At 51.1% G+C, this 21,299-nt stretch overlaps 1 protein-coding gene across 11 annotated transcripts in view; it reads left to right on the top strand.

Annotated features, from left to right (window-relative positions):
• Positions 1-8,814, top strand: part of DNMT3A (DNA methyltransferase 3 alpha) — a 114,879-nt gene extending 106,065 nt beyond the window's left edge. For 10 of the 11 annotated variants that reach the window (XM_054474861.2, XM_054474859.2, XM_054474860.2 and 7 more), the window contains 2 exons: positions 910-1,028; positions 2,312-8,814. In XM_054474861.2, coding sequence (XP_054330836.1) covers positions 910-1,028; positions 2,312-2,453 — 261 coding nt within the window. In that variant the 3' untranslated portion in view covers positions 2,454-8,814. The remainder of the gene's footprint in view (positions 1-909; positions 1,029-2,311) is intronic. The other variant, XR_008500533.2, reaches the window with a different exon arrangement.
• Positions 8,815-21,299: the final 12,485 nt, after the last annotated feature.

The following is a 21,299-nucleotide window of genomic DNA, read 5'->3' on the forward strand; positions in this document are numbered from 1 at the left end:
TCGCCCACCACCCCCTGGTAAACACTGAGGAGTCTTTACCAAGACCTGGTTGTGCTGTGGCTTTTTTTTCATTTTTAAATTTTTTGGCCAAAACCTATTACAAAAGCCTTCAAAGCAAAGCAGCCTCCTGTGATGTGGAAGCTCCATTTCTCTCTGGAGCTGGAATCTCGCTGAGTGACTTCCTGGGGCACTGGGTTCTGTGTCAGCAGGTTTCAGCATTCAGAACCACTGGCAGCTCTGAGGGCATCTTTGAGCCCCTCAGTAACTTGGCATCCTTTAGCCTACAAGTTACTCCATCTCTGAAAGAACTAATTCTTTGGAAGACTTGGAAAGTATAGTGGCTACAGCTTCTACTTCTAAAGTCTGTGGCTAGGCCGGGTGCAGTGGCTCACGCCTGTAATCCCAATACTTTGGGAGGCCGAGGCAGGCGGATCACCTGAGGTCAGGAGTTTGAGACCAGCCTGGCCGACACGATGAAACCCTGTCTGAGTAAAAATACAAAAACTAGCCGGGCATGGTGGCGGGCGCCTATAGTCCCAGCTACTCGGGAGTCTGAGGCATGAGAATCGCTTGAACCCGGGAGGTGGAGGTTACAGTGAGCTGAGATCGCACCACTGCAGTCCAGCCTAGGTGACAGAGCGAGACTCCATCTCAAAAAAAAAAAAAAGTCTGTGTCTAGATGGATCTAAGATTGGCCAGGTGACCTCCAAGTAGGAAGAAAAGTGGGGCTGTGGGGTCTGTGGAGGCTCCTGCCCTGCGAACTCTGCTCACTCAGAGCCATACCCAGCCCCCTGGGTGGACCAGGCCCTGTCAGGGTTTGGCGAGTACCTGGCATACTTGGTAGACGCATGACCAGTGTTGGCTGGTGAATGAATTCGTGCTTATTCCTCTTTTCTCCTCTTCATCTAGTTCAGCAAAGTGAGGACCATTACTACGAGGTCAAACTCCATAAAGCAGGGCAAAGACCAGCATTTTCCTGTCTTCATGAATGAGAAAGAGGACATCTTATGGTGCACTGAAATGGAAAGGTACCCGGGTTGTGCTGGCATCCGGCTGCGGTGTGGCTGTTCTGATTGCTGTGCTTGCTGGGGGGTCCTCTGCCTTTCCCACCTGGCTTGTTTTCCACAAACGTCCTGGGAACAGTGGGTTTTATCAAGCATTTCCCAACATGGCAGACTCTGGGGTGGACTCCTGACAGGCCGCCTAGGCTCCTGTGTATTTTAAGGCTGGTCCCAAGTAAGAGGAGTCTAGGGTCCAGGAGCGGTGGCTCATGCCTATAATCCCAGCACTTTGGGAGGCCGAAGCGGGTGGGTCACCTGAGGTCAGGAGTTCGAGACCAGCCTGGCCAACATGGCGAAACCCCGTCTCTACTAAAAATACAAAAATTAGCCGGGTGTGGTGGCGGGTGCCTGTAGTCCCAGCTACTCGGGAGGCTGAGACAGGAGAATCACTTGAACCTGGGAGGTGGAGGTTGCAGTGAGCCGAGATTGTGCCACTGTGCTCCAGCCTGGGCAACAGAGAGACTCCATCTCAAAGGAAAAAAAAAAAAGAGGAGTCTAGGAAATCCCCTGCTGCCTTGTCTCCCAGAGACCCTGCTGATCCCCAAGGAACCGCTGCAGTGACAGGACCTTCCTTAACTTGTGCCAATTTTATAGGTCTTTTGTAAACCAAGCCAGCATAGGGCCAGGCAGACCTCACAGCCTCAACACCCTGATTTGATGCAAACGGGACTTTCGGGGCTGGATGACCTTCTTGTTCTCTGAGTATAACTAGGATTTAGCCAGACAAAGAGACCATTTACACAAACAACCAGAGCAAACAGGAAATCCTTCAGCTTCTGAAGTCAGGCAGGAGTTTGGCTCCTTTTTCGCCTTCCCTGCTCTTGGTGGGGAGGATGCTAGGGCTGTGTGTTCATTACATGCAGACTCGAGGTGTATGTTGCCGAGCTAACCCTGCAGGAGAGGAGAACTAGAGAGTGTGTCCTGGAGGTATTTCTGAGGGATTGTTCAAAATTACTCTTATTTCTGCTGGGTTGTGAAACTAGGCAGTGATGACCTTACTACCTTTAAGGCCACAGAAACCAGCACAGTGCCTGGCACATGGTTGGTAATCTGAGTGCTGGGTTGTTTATAAAGGACAGAAGATTCGGCAGAACTAAGCAGGCATCAGGGGAGTTGGTGGGTGCGAGTGCCCCTGTCCCTGCACTTCGGGTGGCTGCTGGTCCTCCGGGTCCTGCTGTGTGGTTAGACGGCTTCCGGGCAGCCTGGTCGGGCCAGCGCTCACCCTGCCCTCTCTGCCTTTTCTCCCCCAGGGTATTTGGTTTCCCAGTCCACTATACTGACGTCTCCAACATGAGCCGCTTGGCGAGGCAGAGACTGCTGGGCCGGTCATGGAGCGTGCCAGTCATCCGCCACCTCTTCGCTCCGCTGAAGGAGTATTTTGCGTGTGTGTAAGGGACATGGGGGCAAACTGAGGTAGCGACACAAAGTTAAACAAACAAACAAAAAACACAAAACATAATAAAACACCAAGAACGTGAGGATGGAGAGAAGTATCAGCACCCAGAAGAGAAAAAGGAATTTAAAACAAAAACCACAGAGGCGGAAATACCGGAGGGCTTTGCCTTGCGAAAAGGGTTGGACATCATCTCCTGATTTTTCAATGTTATTCTTCAGTCCTATTTAAAAACAAAACCAAGCTCCCTCCCCTTCCTCCCCCTCCCCTTTTTTTTTCGGTCAGACCTTTTATTTTCTACTCTTTTCAGAGGGGTTTTCTGTTTGTTTGGGTTTTGTTTCTTGCTGTGACTGAAACAAGAAGGTTATTGCAGCAAAAATCAGTAACAAAAAATAATAACAATACCTTGCAGAGGAAAGGTGGGAGAGAGGAAAAAAGGAAATTCTATAGAAATCTATATATTGGGTTTTTTTTTTTGTTTTGGTTTTTTTTTTTTTTTTTTTGGTTTTTTTTTTTACTATATATCTTTTTTTTGTTGTCTCTAGCCTGATCAGATAGGAGCACAAGCAGGGGACGGAAAGAGAGAGACACTCAGGCGGCAGCATTCCCTCCCAGCCACTGAGCTGTCGTGCCAGCACCATTCCTGGTCACGCAAAACAGAACCCAGTTAGCAGCAGGGAGACGAGAACACCACACAAGACATTTTTCTACAGTATTTCAGGTGCCTACCACACAGGAAACCTTGAAGAAAATCAGTTTCTAGAAGCCGCTGTTACCTCTTGTTTACAGTTTATATATATATGATAGATATGAGATATATATATAAAAGGTACTGTTAACTACTGTACAACCCGACTTCATAATGGTGCTTTCAAACAGCGAGATGAGTAAAAACATCAGCTTCCACGTTGCCTTCTGCGCAAAGGGTTTCACCAAGGATGGAGAAAGGGAGACAGCTCGCAGATGGCGCGTTCTCACGGTGGGCTCTTCCCCTTGGTTTGTAACGAAGTGAAGGAGGAGAACTTGGGAGCCAGGTTCTCCCTGCCAAAAAGGGGGCTAGATGAGGTGGTCGGGCCCGTGGACAGCTGAGAGTGGGATTCATCCAGACTCATGCAATAACCCTTTGATTGTTTTCTAAAAGGAGACTCCCTCGGCAAGATGGCAGAGGGCACGGAGTCTTCAGGCCCAGTTTCTCACTTTAGCCAATTCGAGGGCTCCTTGTGGTGGGATCAGAACTAATCCAGAGTGTGGGAAAGTGACAGTCAAAACCCCACCTGGAGCAAATAAAAAAACATACAAAACGTACTGGTGCTTTCCTGTCTAAGTCGCCTTTTGTGTGTTCTTTTATGAGGCCCCCACCATCCACCCCTCTGTGCGCAAGGCGGCTGCCGGCCCCTGGAATGTGATGTTTTTGGTCATCTCCAAAGGCTGCAGTTTTATACTGGGAGGCTGATGACACCTTTTATTATAATTATTCTTATGGTTCTGGTTATAATTATGTTTGTTTTAAGATTTTCTTTAAGAAAACAAAAACCCAACACCCTTCCCTTTAGGTTTCAAACCAAGGTGCGGGAGCAGGGTGCTTCTGAGTTAGCGGTGGCTCTGGTGCCCTGGCTCCCACCCCTCGGGCCAGGTGGGCCACTGGGCATGGTGACAGCTGGGCGGCCAGGGAGTCCCCAAGGTCTGCCTTCTGGGCTTGTCACTCTTCTCTTCTACTTCCCCTCCTCTTGAGTCGGGTGTGTCAGGGCTGGAGGGAGGACCGGCTGTCTCTCTCCTTGTGTGTGTGATTGGAGTGGTGTGTATTTCTTTTCTAGTACTTGGTCTGATGATAGCTGTGCTCTTACCTCGAGTCAGCAGCACCTGGAGCCCCAAGTGCTCGACACTTTGTTCCACTTCCTACAAGGCAGGCGGCCTGGCGTCAGTAGTAGGAAGGGATGGCATTGTTGGCTCCAGGGTGAGGGCCCGACGGGCAGGTGCTTGCCTGGGTAGATGGGGTGTAGATATGTGGCATATAGAGATATATATTTTATAATGGGAGGGGGGATGGCACCTCCTGGGACTGGTAGAGCTGGGAGGTGTGTCGGCAAGCACATGGCCCCAAGTCCACGTCCCTAGAAAGATGGGGCCTACGGTGATAGGCGCTCTATAAATACATAGATAGGGTCATGTTTAAGAAATATTATGGGGTGGGGAGTGGGGGAAGCAGGCTCAGTGTGCTGAGCCTCGGTCCCCACTGCAGACATAAACCCCACACCAATCAGTCAATCTCACACGCATACACAGGAGCATATTTCTGTACTGATGCATAATGAATGCACTCTCACACACACACACCAGGGGGCTCCCAGCACTCTTCTCCCAGGGTTCAGGACTTTGTGGAGTCAGCCCGTGCAGCTATTTACCTCTGTTGCCCTGATTGCAGGTAGACTGTCAATCCCAGAAGTTGCTAGGTGCTGAGGCAGGAAAAGGAGGAGGTTTCTTTTAGCAGGTGCTCTCCTCTAGCAGGTAGTGTTCTATCTCTTTTGCCCCTGGTGATGTCAAAAGATTCTTCTGTTAGCAACCTGTGATACTGACCTGCAACTCTAGGCACCAGTCAAGTCAGCCCTCAACTCCCCCTACCTATTCTCCCCCAACTGAAATCAAATTGACATCCAGGTCTGTCTTGGCCAGGGGGCTTCCATTGGGGAAAAAAAAATGGGACAGTGAACCTCACCTATTGAATAAACCAAATTAGTAATTAGTGACAAAACCAAACCAAGGCTTGGACCCCCTGCTCATTACTCAGGAGTAAATTCACACAGCTGGTGGCCGGTCTCACCCCTTTTTGGGGTGCTTGGTCCTGGACCCCAATCTACTGTCTCCTCGACAGATTGGTGTTTAAGATCACGCCCAGTTGCTTCCTGTCACCTCTGACAGGTGGTGACTGGGCCGCTGTGGGGCTGGAGCAGCGAGGAAGGGAGCCTCTGCCCCCTCAGTGGAGTCCCTGTGCTAACTGTGGTGCTCACCCAGCTCCTCCTTGCTCCCGCGGGGCTCTGTCCTTCGGCTGGAGTCCACCAGCGCCACTCCAGGAGGGCTGGGGGAGGAGGGGCTGCCTCAGGCAGTCCAAGGTGCTCCCTCCCCCGCTGGCCAATGCTAAGGTCTTCCCGGCTCCCAGGGTCAGGACAGAGTCTTCTAACGCTCAGGCTCTCCCAAGCCACTGCTTAGTGACAGTTAGCCTTTCCCAGCGGCCCAAGCTCCACCGGAACTGGGCCTGGTGCTCCAACCAAGCGGTTGGTGTGGGGACTTGGGAAGAGACTTGGTAGCCAAGGGCATGGCAAGCCTGGGGGATTCCTGTGGGCTGGCTTGCTCCAGGAGGGAGTGCTGGGCACAGAGGAGCCCTTATGGCTGACAGCTTGAGAGCACTTGTTCCTCCAGGTCTAGCCACTTGACCAGGCCCTAGAATGGACCAGATGCCCCAGGGGTCATGCCTCCCCGCTTGCAGGGACGAGAGTTAACAATCACCAGCTTTTCTTCCGGCCCAGCCTGTGGGCTTGGTCTCACAGTAGAACTTGGGAGAGTATGGGGCTTCGGGATTGTGCCAACTTGGCCAAACTGAGATATGCTTAATCCACCTCAACGCTGGGGCCTCTGGGGACAGGTATTGGGTCACCTTCCAAGGGGCGCTGAACTTCAGCAGGCTGTAGATAAGGCAGAGGTTAGAGGCAGTGGAGTGGGGGAACCAAGAAGGCCTAGGGAAAATTGCCAGGCATATTCCCTGTGGAATTTTCTTTCCGAAGAGTAGGCCCATTTCCCCCTTAGAAACAAGGGTTCTGGGGGCTGAGGATGACAGCTTCCCCCGCAGGTGCCAGGTGGAGCATGATGCCAAAGAGATCCGTGGCTCTTGCCTGGGGGAGGTAGCCAGGTGCTCGTGCTGGGGACACAGTCCTTGGCCTCCTGCCTAAGCAGGAAGCTAGTTTCCAGCAGGCAGCTGGTGCTAACCCCCCGCCCCACGGGAGCGACAGGCCGGTGCACCGGCAGACTGGGGGGCCGCAGGCGGGCACTAGCAGGGGTCTGTAGTCCACAGATGATGACATGAATCTGTTGCTGTCCTTTTCTCTCTAGGCCCCAGAGACTTCTTGCTATTGAACATCCTATTGGAAAGCAAACTTTCCAAGAGAGCATCTGGGACCTGTTAGCTTTTGAAACGGGCCTGGGTGTGATTGGCTGGTAGAGGTGTCTGTGTGATTTTTGGCGCGTAGCAGGAGTGTGGATTGGGACAGGCACCCCAGCAGGAAGGAAGGCTGACACCAAAGGGGTCTCACAGGGCCCAGCTCCGCTTGCTTCCCGATAATTGGCCACCAGGCCATGGCGACTCTGGGGAAGCCTAGATGGGAACACCCACCGTCTCCAGCAGAAGGAATATTTCAGCAGAGCCATCTGGGAGATGTTCTTATAGGAAAACTGCAGTCATTCATTTCATAGTTTTGCTTATATAAATAGAGTACATTTGGGAGGCAGTTTTGAATTCCTGTTGCTACTCTGCTTGGTGCAGAGTTGCAGTGGCCCCAAGTGTCTTTCAGAGCTGTTGCTTTTAGGAGCCCCCTCAAGCTGTGGGTTAGGGCCAGGGCAGGGAGGGGGTGCTGCCTGGCACTGTGCCCTGAAGAGGGCTGCTTGCTTCCTTTGGTCGGGAGCACGGCAGAGCCAAGATTCTGGTGGGAACCGAGTTTCTAGCCAGGCCCCTGTTTTGGTCCCGGGAGGTGAGTAATCTGTTTGTCATTGCGCATTCTCCATGCTGCCTGCTCCCAGTGCTGGAGACTAGAGAGCGACCCTGGAGTTGTCCTCTGGGAGTCCTGCCTGTTTGCCAGGGAACAGCTGAAACCTCCCCGCTCCCAGTCCCGGGGGTGGAAAAGGTGTAGTGGAGGAATGGTCTGGAGCTAGGATGGCCCTTCTGGCCATGCCCTGCTGAGCCGGGATTAAGGAAAGTGTCAGCCGCCTCCTCACCAGGCCCTGTGCTGGGGTCAGGAGGACCGGGAGGAGAGGGAAGGGGTGAGAGGATAGACTCTGCTGTTGTAGTGTGAGCTCTGGAATCTTTACATTTTGGTAAAGGCAGGCCAGGGTCTTTGAGGATCAAGTTGGGGAACCTTGCCTCTGTGTTTCCGAGACCCAGCTAAGGTGGGCCTTTGGTGGGTGACCTGTCTCTGACCCGAGGCAGCAGAGTTTTGGGGGAGGGAGAAACAAGCAAGGAGCAGGGAGGACAAGGACACAGATCCCTTTGCTGGTGGGGACTTACTCACTTCCCCCACCAGAGGGCCTGGGACTCCCGAAACTCCCGTAACTGGAAAGCTCCCTGGCTCAGCTCCACTGAGGGGTGAGGAGGGCGGCTCCCTCAGCCCCAGCCTAGCGGCCTCCAACCTTGTGCCTGAGAATATGAGCAGCGGTCTAAAGCGTCCCCTAGTCCCATTTCACTTCACAGACCGATTTGGTTGCACAGCCCTAGAATTCAACAGACAACAAAAATGCTGAAATTCCTTAGAATACGCAGAGGGAGGAGGTGACTCAACAAGGTGCTAAAACATTTTATTAAAAATATATATTGTTAAATTAAGTCTGCTGTCTGGACAATGACTGTTTGTTTTGTTTTCTTGTAGTGGAGTTTAAAAGAGACTATTATTTTACTCTGATATATTATTATTAAAAAGGCATTTTAACTTTGTACTTGAAAACTAAATGAGCGATTTCATGTGTTTTAGCTGAGGCATTGAAGTAGCGGGTGCTTACTTATTTGTGGGAAATCATGTATTCATACTGAAGAATAAACTCCGTAGCTGATTTGGTAATAACTTTTACTGTTACAGACGATTTCGCTTTGACCCCGGTGGCAGAGCACTTTTACTCCACATTCCACGCAGCTAAATGCAGGACTTCCCAGACTCTTCCCTCCCCAGCCCTCTTTCCTTTCTCTTAAGTTCTTCTTTTTTCCTTTATTTTTTTTTTCCTGGTTCCAGCATCCTTTCACCACTGTATTTTTTTTTTTTTTTTTTTTTTTTAGGGTTGCTTCTCTATTTATTGACAATAATAATGTACATTTCACAGTCTGGTTCTAGGACATTCAGGGAAGGGCGAGTGGGGGCCCGAGGGGTCCCTGCCCCACCCGCCTGGTGTCCTGTTGTATCTCTGTGTAAGTGATGCTCGTGACATAGCTGTTTATGAAATAATTAAAGAGGTCAATGCGTACAACAGATGTAGAAAGTCTGTCAGTTCCGCCTTCATCACATTTTTTTTTGTGCCCAGAAGAATATAATAAAGCTCCTTTCTAATGTACTTGTGCTGGAGAACACTTGAATAAATGGACTGTTTTTGTGCAAAAAGAAAAACAGAAAAGCACCGTAATAATGTCCTTTTGTCTTGCGTCTCCTTTCCCTGCCGTGACTGTTCACAGCCTCCTCCAGGGGGCTCAAGTACCTAAGCGGGGAGGTGCTAGCGTCGGGCCCAGGAGATGCAGGGCCTCCCTAAAAAACGTCACCTGTGTGAGCATCAAATTAGTAAATGGGAGCTGTCCCCTGGGTGCAGGAAAGAGTTTGGTTGACTGGAAGCTGAAAAATAAGTTATGGTGAGACAGGGTTGCTGGGAAAGCAAATTCAGCTCCGGGCTGAGCAACGGAAGTTTTAACACCAGAGCAGGGAGAGGAGCGCGCTTTACGCCAATGCCTTGGTCAGACACGGCGGGAGGAGGATTTTTGAACCTGGGTACTCAAACTCTAAACAGGGTTTTGGCAACAAGTGAGCATCCAGAGTGGTAGATGTTCGGGAATGTCAAGGGGCCTCAGAATAAATCGGGGCATTTGTCCTAGAAAAAGCAGGAATTGGTAGGACAATGTTTGTAAACACTGACAGGGCAAGCCCAAAGGGCCAGGGTCTTTCCAGGTGTTCCACAGGCAGGTGGAATGGTGTGGGGGAAGCCAGTGTCAGCTCAGCATAAGGGGAGGGAGGTCCCTTTCCCTGCTCCAGCCAACAATGCAAGGGCCACCTTGAGTGCAGTGACAGCCACTCGGGGATACCCCCAGTTTTCCTTCAGACCCCAAGTCAGTTCCTCTCACTGTATGGCCCTCCCCAGAGCTGTCTTGAAAGTGGACAGTGCCTCATGGTCTGCAGAGCCCTTCACCCAGTGTTCCCTTTGTCTGCATGACTCAATAATCACTAGTTCTCTGTCCCCACCTATCTAAAGTGACCATGTGGCTGGGCGCAGTGGCTCATGCCTGTATTCCCAGCACTTTGGGAGGCTGAGGTGGATGGATCATCTGAGGTTGGGGGTTCAAGATCAGCCTGGCCAACATGCTGAAATCGCATCTCTACTAAAAATACAAAGATTAGCCAGGTGTGGTGGTGCACGCTTGTAATCCCAGCTGCTTGGGAAGTTGAGGTAGGAGAATCGCTTGAACCTGGGAGGTGGAGGTTGCAATGAGCTCTCATTGCACCAGTGCACTCCAGCCTGGGCAACAGAGTGAGACTGTATCAAATAAATAAATAAATAAATGTGACCATCTGAATAAATGCAAGAACTGGGATGACTCATACTATATCTCAACTCTAAGACCTCAAGCATCTGTGTTTCAGTTTCATCTTCTAAGTGCCTAGTAGGTCTAGCCAGTGCTTGCTTCTCTTAAAGAAGGGTTACTTGGCTGGGCATGGTGGCTCACGCCTGTAATGCCAACACACCAGGAGGCCTAGGCAGGTGAATCACTTGAGGTCAGGAGTTCGAGACCAGCCTGGCCAACATGGTGAAACCCTCTCTCTACTAAAAATACAAAACTTATCCAGGCATGATCGTGGGCACCTGTAATCCCAGCTACTCCGGAGGCTGAGGCAGGAGAATTGCTTGAACCCGGGAGGTGGAGATTGCAGTGAGCTGAGATTGTGCCACTGCACTGCAGCCTGCGTGACAGAGTGAGACTCTGTCTCAAAATAAAAAATAAAAATAAAAAAAAGAGGAAGGGTTACTCAAGGTTTCTCTCTTACATTAGGTTTCAGGGAGGTTTAGGACTGTACCACTTCACTGGCAGTATTGAAAGAAATTATAAAGGGAACGTTTGAGGAAAAGGGGACAACCCTACTAAACTAACAGGCTTTTTCCTCATGGGCACGTCTTTCTTTTTTCACAAAGTTGTAACTATACATTTAACTTGTATCGTACTTTTTCTTAGTATTTTTCAGTGTTGATGTAGAATTATTTTTATTTCAATAGTTTTTGGGGTACAGGTGGTTTGGTTACATGGATGAGTTCTTTAGTAGTGGATTTTTTTTTTTTTCCTTGAGACAGAGTCTCGCTCTGTTGCCCAGGCTGGAGTGCAGTGGCACAATCTCAGCTCACTGCAAGCTCCACCTCCCGGGTTCACGCCATTCTCCTGCCTCAGCCTCCCGAGTAGCTGGGACTACAGGCGCCTGCCACCACGCCCAGCTAATTTTTTTTTGTATTTTTAGTAGAGATGGGGTTTCACCGTGTTAGCCAGGATGGTCTCGATCTCCTGACCTCGTGATCCACCTGCCTCGGCCTCCCAAAGTGCTGGGATTACAGGTGCGAGCCACTGCGCCCAGCCGGATTTTTTTTTTTTTAATGGCTTCGTGGCACTTTCTTGTTGGATATTTGTTTCTATTATTTTATTTTAGCCACAAATAGAGCTTCTGTAAACCATCTTTATGTTTTGGCTTTTTTCTGTCCATATTTTGTATTTTTTCCTTAAAATGGATTCCCAGAAAGAAAACTTATTGGAGCAAAGTAGCTGCACATTTTGGTTGGCTCCTCACACACTTGCCTGGTTCTTCAGCTCTCAGGCTCTCAGTTCAGAAAGAAGCAAACCTGGTTCTTAGTTTGACCAATTCAGAAATGTGTTCATCTCAGTGGGGAAGTCGAGACCCAAGTTTTTTTTTTTTTTTTTTTTTTTTTGAGAGTCTAGAAATTAGCAAGAAGCAAGAGGTATAAGCAACTTCATCTGGCCACTGAATTTTGAAAATTAGCTTATCTGGAGGAATCCTGGTAGGAGATGGAACTCGGACTGAATCTTCAAGACTTAGCTCCAAGGAGAGATGGGAGGGCTGGGAGACATGGGCATTGTTGCCCTTTAGCTCTGGAAGCCATGCCTGATTGTCCCAGTGTCATCAGAGCTGGGAGTGGGAGGTCTGGCAAGAACTTACGGGACAGAGGGAGCTACTGGAGCCATTTGGTTAATAAATACCATCCTGTGACAGGCCAAGTGCAGTGGCTCACACCTGTAATCCCAGCACTTTGGGAGGCCGAGGCAAGCAGATTGCCTGAGCTCAGGAGTTTGAGACCAGCCTGGGCAACACGGCAAAACCCCATCTCTACTAAAATTACAAAAAATTAGCTGGGCGTGGTGGTGTGTGCCTGTAATCCCAGCTATTTGGGAGGCTGAGGCAGAGAATCACTTGAACCTGGGAGGGGGAGTTTGCAGTGAACCAAGATGGCGCCACTGCACTCCAGCCTGGACCACAGAGAAAAACTGTCTCAAAAAAATAAATAATAATAATAATAATGATCCTGTGACAGTCCTGGGTTTAAGCAAGACGTCATTTGATGGCAGAGGGGTAAGGAGAGACAGGAGAAGGGTCAGGGCTGGGCTGAGTCAAGGTAGTTGTGAAGTGACAGGTCCGCAGCCCCTGAGACTGCCTCAATGGGTAGCTCCAACCCTGTGTCTGCCTGGGTGTGGTGGAGATGCTGCGCACCAGGCCCAGGCTTGCGGGGTCAGCACAGTGGGTCTCGAGTGGAATGGGGGAGAGAGGGAGACAAGAGGCTGCCTGGGAGCTGGCTGGTGAGGAGGCCAAGTGTGCATATAGTAGTGTGCATATAGTAGGGCCAGAGCTGCCAGCATGGGGAGTGGATGTAATTCTGAGGGGTGTAGGTGTGGGCACAGGGCTGCTATGAGGCTAACAACAAGTTTAGTTGTAGGTGGGGGCACAAAATCACATCCAAGGGGGACAGGGGACCCCTGGGACTGTCTTCTAGAGTTACTCCCAAAGCTCCCTTTCTCCTTGGCTCTAATACACATTTTCTTTTTTCTTTTTTTTTGAGACAGAGTTTTGTTCTTGTTGTCCAAGCTGGAGTGCAATAGTGCGATCTCGGCTCACCACAACCTCCGCCTCCCAGGTTGAAGCGATTCTCCTGCCTCAGCCTCCCAAGTAGCTGGGATTACAGGCATGCACCACCACGCCCGGCTAATTTAGTAGAGATGGGGTTTCTCATGTTGGTCAGGCTGATCTCGAACTCCTGACTTCAGGTGATCCGCCGGCCTCGGCCTCCCAAAGTGCTGGGATTACAGGCGTGAGCCACCGCGCCTGGCCTCTAATACACTTTAAAAGGGTTTAGTCCCTCAGCAGCAGTTTCCTCGTTTCACCTGGGACCCTATGAGGCGGTGCAGTTGTAGGAGTAAAGTATCTGTTGCTTTGGGGATTATGAGTGGAGGCCTAGGCCTCCAAGGGATGGACAACTGACACAGAAATGTTGAGAGACAGATTCAAACCTCAGGGATCAAGCCGGCCAGCGCCTAATTTTTCATCCCTAAGCCCCAGCTGCCCTGAACTGTGTCCTGGTTAGAAGAAAGTCTATCAAGGCTGGGCGCGGTGGCTCACGCCTGTGATCCCAGTAGTTTGGGAGGCCGAGGCGGGTGGATCACCTGAGGTCAGGGGTTCGAGACCAGCCTGGCCAACACAGTGAAGCCCCATCTCTACTAAAAATACAAAACTTATCCGGGCGTGGTGGCAGGCGCTTGTAATCCCAGCTACCTGGGAGGCTGAGGCAGGAGAATTGCTTGAGCCCGGGAGGTGGAGGTTGCAGTGAGCAGAGATAGTGCCACTGCACTCCAGCCTGGGCAACAGAGTGAGACTCCATCTTAACAACAAAAAACCAAAATTAACCAGGCATGGTGGCACATGCCTATAGACCCAGCTACTTGGGAGGCTGAGGTGGGAGAATTGCTTGAACCCAGGAGGTGGAGGTTGCAGTAAGCCAAGATGGAGACACTGCACTCCAGCCTGGGCAACAGAGTGAGACTCCATCTCAAAAAAAAAGAAAGTCCATGGTATTTGGAACCCCCGATTTGCATCCTGTGTGACCTCGGGCCTGGGTCTTCTCCTTGGCAACTTGGGTTTTGTCTTCTCTCTCCCTGCATGTGGCCTCTGGTGGCTCCACCCCCAGCAGTGGGTGTGGGGAGTTAGTTGCCATGTGCTGGGAGGCGATAGACTGCAAGGGGCCCTGCCCTCAGAACCAAGGGCTTTAGCCAAAGTCAGGGTGTTTCTCAGATCATGAGAAGGAATTTGGAGCCTCCAGGGAAGCTTTGGTCCTGATGGAATCACAAGGCCCCACTGCACCTAAACACAGAGGTGGATAAAATATTCCCCCCACACCCCACTGAATGGCCATCCCTTGCCCAGCCCTGCATCAGCTGAGGTGACAGCGATAGGCAACGCTTATTGGTCACCTCAGTCCTGCTTGGCCAAGTGTGAGAACTTTGTTATCTCCCTTGTCCTTCCCCCCATAACCCACCCCTCCCTGCCTGTCTCTCCAGCCTCTCTGCAGCCTCCCCGTGTAGCTCTGAATCCCACCATACTTCTCAGACGTGGCTCTGTCTGGCATCATCAGTTTTGCTGTTTCTCCCAGAGCACACAAACACGCCTCATGGCACCCATCTGTTTTATGCACATACACACACATATACACACACACACACACACACACTGCCCTTTACCACCCTCTGAAGCCCCGCTCTATTTCTCTGCTCCACTTGACAGCACAGATTGAAAGCCCCCTCTGTATTTGACGACTGTGCTGTCCTCACCTCGGGCCTCTCCTCCATCCATCCCAGGGGCCTGGGACCCTCCACTCTCACATGAGCCCTCAGGAACTGCGACCCAGGAGACTTCCCGCCTCCCTGAAACCCCTTTTTCCCTAGGCTTCCTACTTTTCCCTTTCCTCTCCTCTAGAAAGTGGAGGGCCCAGGCCTCCGAGATCTGTTTCCACTCCCTGACTTCTGGAGGCCCAGGTTCCTATAACCAAATTTCAGCTGGGCCTCTCCGCCTGGGTGTTCAACAGGCATCTCAGATGTGACCTGCCAAAAACAGAATCTTTGGTCTCCTCCCAACCTGCTCCCAATCTTCTGATCTTAAAGTAACTGGTACTTAACTGGTGTCAAACTCTGGCTTGATCCTCTTTCTGTCACATACCACAGCCAGTCTACCAGCTTGTTCTTTTTTTTTTTTTCTGTTGAGACTGAGTCTTGCTCTATCACCCAGACTAGAGTGCAGTGGCATGATCTCAGCTCACTGCAACCTCCACCTCCCAGGTTCAAGCGATTCTCGTGCCTCAGCCTCCCAAGTAGCTGGGATTACAAGAGTGTACCACCGTACCTGGCTAATATTTGTATTTTTAGTAGAGACGGGGATTTCTCCATGTTTCCCAGGCTGGTCTCAAACTCCTGACCTCAAGTAATCCGCCAGCCTCGGCCTCCCAAAGTGCTGGGATTACAGGCGTTAGCCACCGCACCCAGCCACCACCAGCTTATTCTGACAGCACTCACCTTTCAATGTATCCCCAACTCGGCCATTTTCACCTTGTCCCTGCTGCAGCTGTATAGCCCAAGTCCCCATCATCTGTCCTCTAGCTGGTCTCTGTCCCCTTCATACCACAATAGGTCTCTCTGCTTCTGTTCCTGTCCCTTCCAGCCCTTTCGACACACAGAATAATCTCATTAACCCATTCATGCCTGCGGTTGCAATTTTTTGAATTTTTGCAATCAGACCTTGGTGATGATCTTGAGCAGTAGGATATAAATAACTCCCACATGCCTAGCGTTCCATTATTGGAACGCTAGGCATAAATGGATAAAATCAAACCCTTTTTTAGGCTGGACAAGGTGGCTCACGCCTGTAATCCCAGCACTTTGGGAGGCCAAGGCAGGTGAATTTCTTGAGGTCAGGAGTTCGAGACCAGCCTGGGCAATATGTCGAAACCGCGTCTCTACAAAAAATACAAAAATTAGCTGGGCATGGGGGCACATGCCTGTAATCCCAGCTACTCGGGAGGCTGAGGTGGGAGAATCATCTGAGCCTGGGAAGTCAAGGCTGCAGTGAGCCAAAATTGTGCCGATGCACTCCAGCCTGGCCTACAGAGCAAGACCCTGTAGCAAAACAAAACAAAACAAAAAACCCTTTTTTTAAAAAAACCCATCTTGTTGCTGTGGCAGTGAGAATAAACTCTCCTACCCTGGCCTGCAAAGCCCCACCTTCCTCAAGCAACACTTCAGCGGCCTGGCCTTCTTCTCCATGACCGTGTCAAGCTCTCCACCATCACAGGTCCTTTGCACGTGCTCCAGGCTCTGCCTGGAAAGCTCTCATCTCCCTCCTCAGCCTGCTTCCCATCATTCAGGTCTCAGCTCAGAGAAATCCTCCTTGACTGCTCTAGCTCAAGTAGTCTTTTTTTTTTTTTTTTTTTTTTTTTCTCCTGAGACAGTCTTGCTCTGTCACTCAGGCTGGATTGCAGTGGTGTAATCAGAGCTCACTGCAGCCTCGACCTCCTGGCTAATTAAAAAAATTTTTTTTGTAGAGACAGGGGTAGAGGTCTTCCTATGTTGCCCAGGCTGGTCTTGAACTCTTGGGCTCAAGCAATCCTCCTGCCTTGGCCTCCCAAAGTGCTAGCATTACAGGCCTGAGCCACCGTGCCCAGCCCTCAAGTAGCCTTATGCCCACTCCTTTTTATTTTATGTACTATCTTCAGAGCTGTCAGCCTCTGACATCCTTACTTATGATTTTGCTTACTATTTGTTGTCTGTCTTCTCCACTAAGATAAAAGTTCTGCAAGGGCAGACTCTTCTTTGTTTCTCCAGCATCCCCAGGGCCCAGACCAGGTCTCATACATAATTGTATGTGGTAATTATAATCATTGTTACAACTACTGTGCGTTGAGTGCTCAGTATGTACCAGAAATGGTTCTGTATTAACTTCACAACCCTTGTGCCTGGTACTATTGTCTCATTTTACAGATGGATACATACTCTACTCATGGTCACAGGTGCACAGTGGTAACACCCACATTTCAAACCCTGTCTGTCCACTGCAGTTTACCTGCTCCCACTCCACCTCTCACAGGCCTCGGCTGGTCCCCCAGGGAGTGGTAGCTCCTCACTCTCTCCTTGAGGGTTTGGATATGCGGCCCCTCAGCCTTCCCCTGCCTTAGCCCTGGGTCCTTCTCCACCTACCACCCCAGGGGGCTGGTTCTGCAGAGGGGAGGGGAAGCACAGGCAGGAGCTGGAGGCCAGGGCCAAGTCACTTTCCCCACTGGCTATGTGACCTCAAGTGAGTCTCTTCACCAGTCCTACGCTCTGCTTAGACGGGAAAGAATTGGGCCCTGTCTGCCTCACAGGTTGTGCTGAGGATTTGACAAAGTAGAGAATGGGGAAGGGCATGGGGACAGGGTAAAGGAGAGAAGGGCCACCTGTTTTCTCTGGAGGCTTTGACCACCCAGGGGCTTGGCCCAGCAGGTCCACTGCATTGCTCTGGTGCCCGGTCTAGGGGCTTCCAGGAGAACCAGGCAGTGGCACAGGAAGGTTGGGCTTTGGGGTAACCTCAGCTATGGTGCCCCAGACCCTTGTGCTGGTCCAAGTTCCCGAGAGGCCCATCCCTGCCTCACATTTGAACCCCTTCACTTCAGTTTTCTGTTGCAGCTCTTTGTGTCTTTTGTGGCTCTTATCACAACTGCTAATCATTTTGTTTACTTATTTATTGTGTCTCCCTCACTAGAACGGAAATCCAAGAGGGCAGAAACTGACTATGTTGTCCTCCATTGTACCCCTAGAAGCTCACTATCTGTTTGTTGAGTGAATCAGTAATCGCACCTGCCGAGATCTCCAGAACAGAGGCTCTCACTGTCTTAGAAGCCTCTTTTACTGGGCAGACCATGGTTTAGGGAGTTTTTGACAATGTCTGGGACCTCTTGAGTTAGTCCCAACTCAGCTGCCGAAACACCTAGGTTACGTCCACAGCGTCCAAGGGCAAGAAGGGAAGCAGCATTTGTTTTTTTGTTTGGTTTTGTTGTTGTTGTTCTTGTTTTTTTTTTTTTTTTTTTTTGAGTAGGAATTTCACTCTTGTCGCCCAGGCTGGAGTGCAATGGCTCGATCTTGGCTCGCTGCAACCTCCACCTCCCAGGTTCAAGCGATTCTCCTACCTCAGCCTCCTGAGTAGCTGGGATTACAGGCGTTGGCCACCATGCCCAATTAATTTTTGTATTTTTAGTAGAGACAGAGTTTCACCATGTTAGCCAGGCTGGTCTCGAACTCCTGACCTCAAGTGATCCACTCGCCTTGGCCTCCCAAAGTGCTAGGATTACAGGCGTGAGCCACCATGCTCGGCCGAAAACACCGTTTTTTAATGACTGCATACTACTTCACCCAGAAATATTCCATGATTTATTTAATCAATTTCCTTATCCTGGACAGTTCCAGTATTACCTTTTCCTTGGAAGGTGCAATTATCTTTTTTTTTCTATTTATTATTTATTTACTTATTTAGAAACGGTCTTTCTCTGTCGCCCAGGCTGGAGTGCAGTGGCGCGATCTCGGCTCATTGCAGTCTCCACCTCCCAGGCTCAGGCGATCCTCCCGCCTAAGCCTCCTTAGTAGCTGGGACCACAGATGCGCGTCACCACGCCCAGGTAATTAAAAAAATTTTTTTAAATAGGCCGGGCGCGGTGGCTCACGCCTGTAATCCCATCACTTTTGGGAGGCCGAGGCCGGCGGATTACCTGAGGTCGGGAGCTCGAGACGAGCCTGACCAACATGGAGAAACCCCGTCTCTACTAAAAACACAAAATTAGCTGGGCATTGTGCCGCATGCCTGTAATCCCAGCTACTCAGGAGGCTGAGGCAGGAGAATCGCTTGAACCTGGGAGGCGGAGGTTGTGGTGAGCCGAGATCGCGCCATTGCACTGCAGCCTGGGCAACAAGATTGAAACTCCGTCTCAAAAAAATACAAAATAAAAATAAATAAATATAAAAATTTATTTTAAGAGATGGAGGGCTCCATGTTGGTCAGGCTGGTCTTGAACTCGCGGGCTCAAGCCATCCTCCCGCCTCGTCCTCCAAAAGTGCTGGGATTACAGGCGCGAGCCACCGCGCCGGCCGGCGCAATTATCACCGATGCTGCATAGAGTGAGCATTATAGCGTGTTCCTTCACTCATCGAAATACCTTTACATGTATTTTTGTAAAAAACAAAAACGACCCCGCCCCGCGGACTTAGGAGAAAAGCAGCCGGGAGCGGTGGGTGGGAGGGTGTGGCGAGCTGGGGCTCCGCAGCGTAGCTGGGTGCGGGTCCTGAACCAGCGCAGGGGCCTTTCCACGGGCGCCGGGCACTCCGGGCTGGCGGCGCGTTGGGCCTGCGGCCCACAGGTCCCCGGCATCCCGCCCCAACGCATGCGCGCGCACCGCCCTTCCCGAGCCGGGTCCCCCGGGCGCGTGGCCGCGGTTTCCTCCCCAGCTGCCCGCGGGGGCTTCCGGGGGCACAGGAAGGTCCCGCCCTGCCCGGGCGGGGCCAGCGCACCGACGTGGCGCCCTCCGCGGCTCTGCTTGCCGGGGATGGCGCGGTGACCTGCACACACCCTTGCCTGCAAGCTGCGCGCGGTCGAGCCGGGCCGTTCTGCTGGGCGCCCGGACCTTGTCGTTTTTTAGGATAAATGCCTCGGGCGTATTTCGGATCGAGGGGCTCGGGTCCCATATTAGTAAATTTGTCCCAGAAAGGCTGAGCGCTCCCCTCCGCGCCGAGCCAGAGGGCGACTGATGGAAGGGCTCACCTTTACCTGGAGTCCCTTGGGTGTCTCTCGGAGTTCTCAGAGGAAGAACTTTTGGATGAAGTCGCGTGTGTTGATGGGGATGGGACTCGGGTGGTCGCCAGGGGCAGGAGTCTAGTGATGAGGGGTCCCAGAAGGTTTAGGTGGCAACCTCCGGTAACCTTTGGCGCTAGAAAGTTTTTGTTGTTGTTGAACTACTGTAGTAGGAGCATAATCAATGCTGTATATGCTGGTGTTGGTGGTGGTGCTGGGTTGGGATGTATACAGGGTCATCCTGGCCCCCAGCCTTCTCCCAGGGTAGACTGAAGCTGCAAGGGCCTATTATTTGTGCATTTTTCTCCATGTAAGTTCTCAGCACTGCATCTCTAGCTTCACTGAGTCAGAGGGGCCTGGAGGAGCCTCCCCTGGGTTTGCACCCTCAAGGGGCTCTGGTAGGATCCCTCGCTGGAGGTGGAGAAGCGGATATGAGAATAGGAGGGATTGCACACCTTGCCTTGCTGCCGAGGAGGGGCATTTCCTTCTCTTCTTGGGTAGGCTTGGCAAAGATCAAGGTCATTTTTGGCTGTGCTGGGGAGGAGGGCGGGCGGTGGGTCACCCTTTTTGAGTGTGCTCAAGGCGTTAATAGGTCCCCAGAAGAAGCAGGCCTCCTGCTCTGAGCCAGATTCCACCGTTCACCTCCTGAATCAAATCCGTGGCCAGCCTGGGTGGGAAGCAGGGTGGGCTGCTGTCCTTGCGGACAGGGCTGTGAGGCTGCTGCGTCCAGACGGGGGGTTGGCCTCATTCCCTGCAGTTCTGAGGAGCCAGGGACACCTGCGGACCTGGATGAAGTTCATTTGGGCTCCTTGCACCCATGAAGGATGGCGAATGAAGAGAGCCCCGGGCTAACTTGCACTTAACTGGCTCTGTGATTCCCCCTTAATGGGCCAGTCACTTGACCTCCCTGAGCTGTGGTTTATTCACCTGCAGTGGGTGAACATTCTGCCTTAACCAACTTCTCAAAGAGTCGCTGTGGGAAGGCACATAAGGCAGTGCTTATAGAAGGCCCTGGTGGGGCCGGGCGCAGTGTAATCCAAACACTTTTGGAGGCCAGGGCACGTGGGTCACTGGAGGTCAGGAGTTCGAGACCAGCCTGGCCAACATGGTGAAACCCCGTCTCTGCTAAAAATACAAAAAATTAGCAGGACATAGTGGCGCACAACTGTAATCCCATTTACTCAGGAGGCTGAGACAGGAGAATCGCTTGAACCTGGGAGGCAGAGGTTGCAGTGAGCCGAGGTCGCACCACTGCACTCCAGCCTAGGCGACAGAGTAAGGCTCTGTCTAAAAAAAAAAAAAGAAGCCGCTGGTAGCTGAGAGCCTACTCCAGTGGCCAATCTGTCCTCTCAGGGACTGGCCTCCCCTAGATTCTGACTGCGAGGCCAGAGACTTAGAAATGATTTCTCTCTGTCTCCCTCTGTACATGTTCTTACCTAATTACTCATCACACTTGTCCACTGAATTTAAAAGATTAGAAATTAAAGGCATAAAGAAGAAAATAAAAATACTGAACCACCTGGTGGTTACATGAGTATGTTATCAAAACAACTAATATAGGTACAGATTATTGTATGCAAAGTATAGCTCAATGAAGTTTTTATTTTAAAAGTTTATTTTTAAAATCCCACCACTGCTGACATTTTGGAATATTTACTTCTCAATTTTGTTTTTTTTTGGGGGGGGGGGATGGAGTCTCCCTCTGTCGCCCAGGCTGGAATGTAGTGGCACGATCTTGGCTCACTGCAACCTCCACCTTGCAGGTTCAAGCAGTTCTCCTGCCTCAGCCTCCTGAGTAGCTGGGATTACAGGCGCACGCTACCACACCTGGCTAACTTTTTGTATTTTTAGTAGAGATGGGAGTTTCACCATGTTGGTCAGGCTGGTCTCAAACTACTCCTGACCTGAGGTGATCTACCTGCCTTGGCCTCCCAAAGTGCTGGGATTACAGGCGTGAGCCACCGCGCCCGGCCTACTTCTTGATTTCTT

The sequence above is a fragment of the Pongo pygmaeus genome, chromosome 12, assembly GCF_028885625.2.
Source record: "Pongo pygmaeus isolate AG05252 chromosome 12, NHGRI_mPonPyg2-v2.0_pri, whole genome shotgun sequence".
NCBI lineage: Eukaryota > Metazoa > Chordata > Mammalia > Primates > Hominidae > Pongo > Pongo pygmaeus.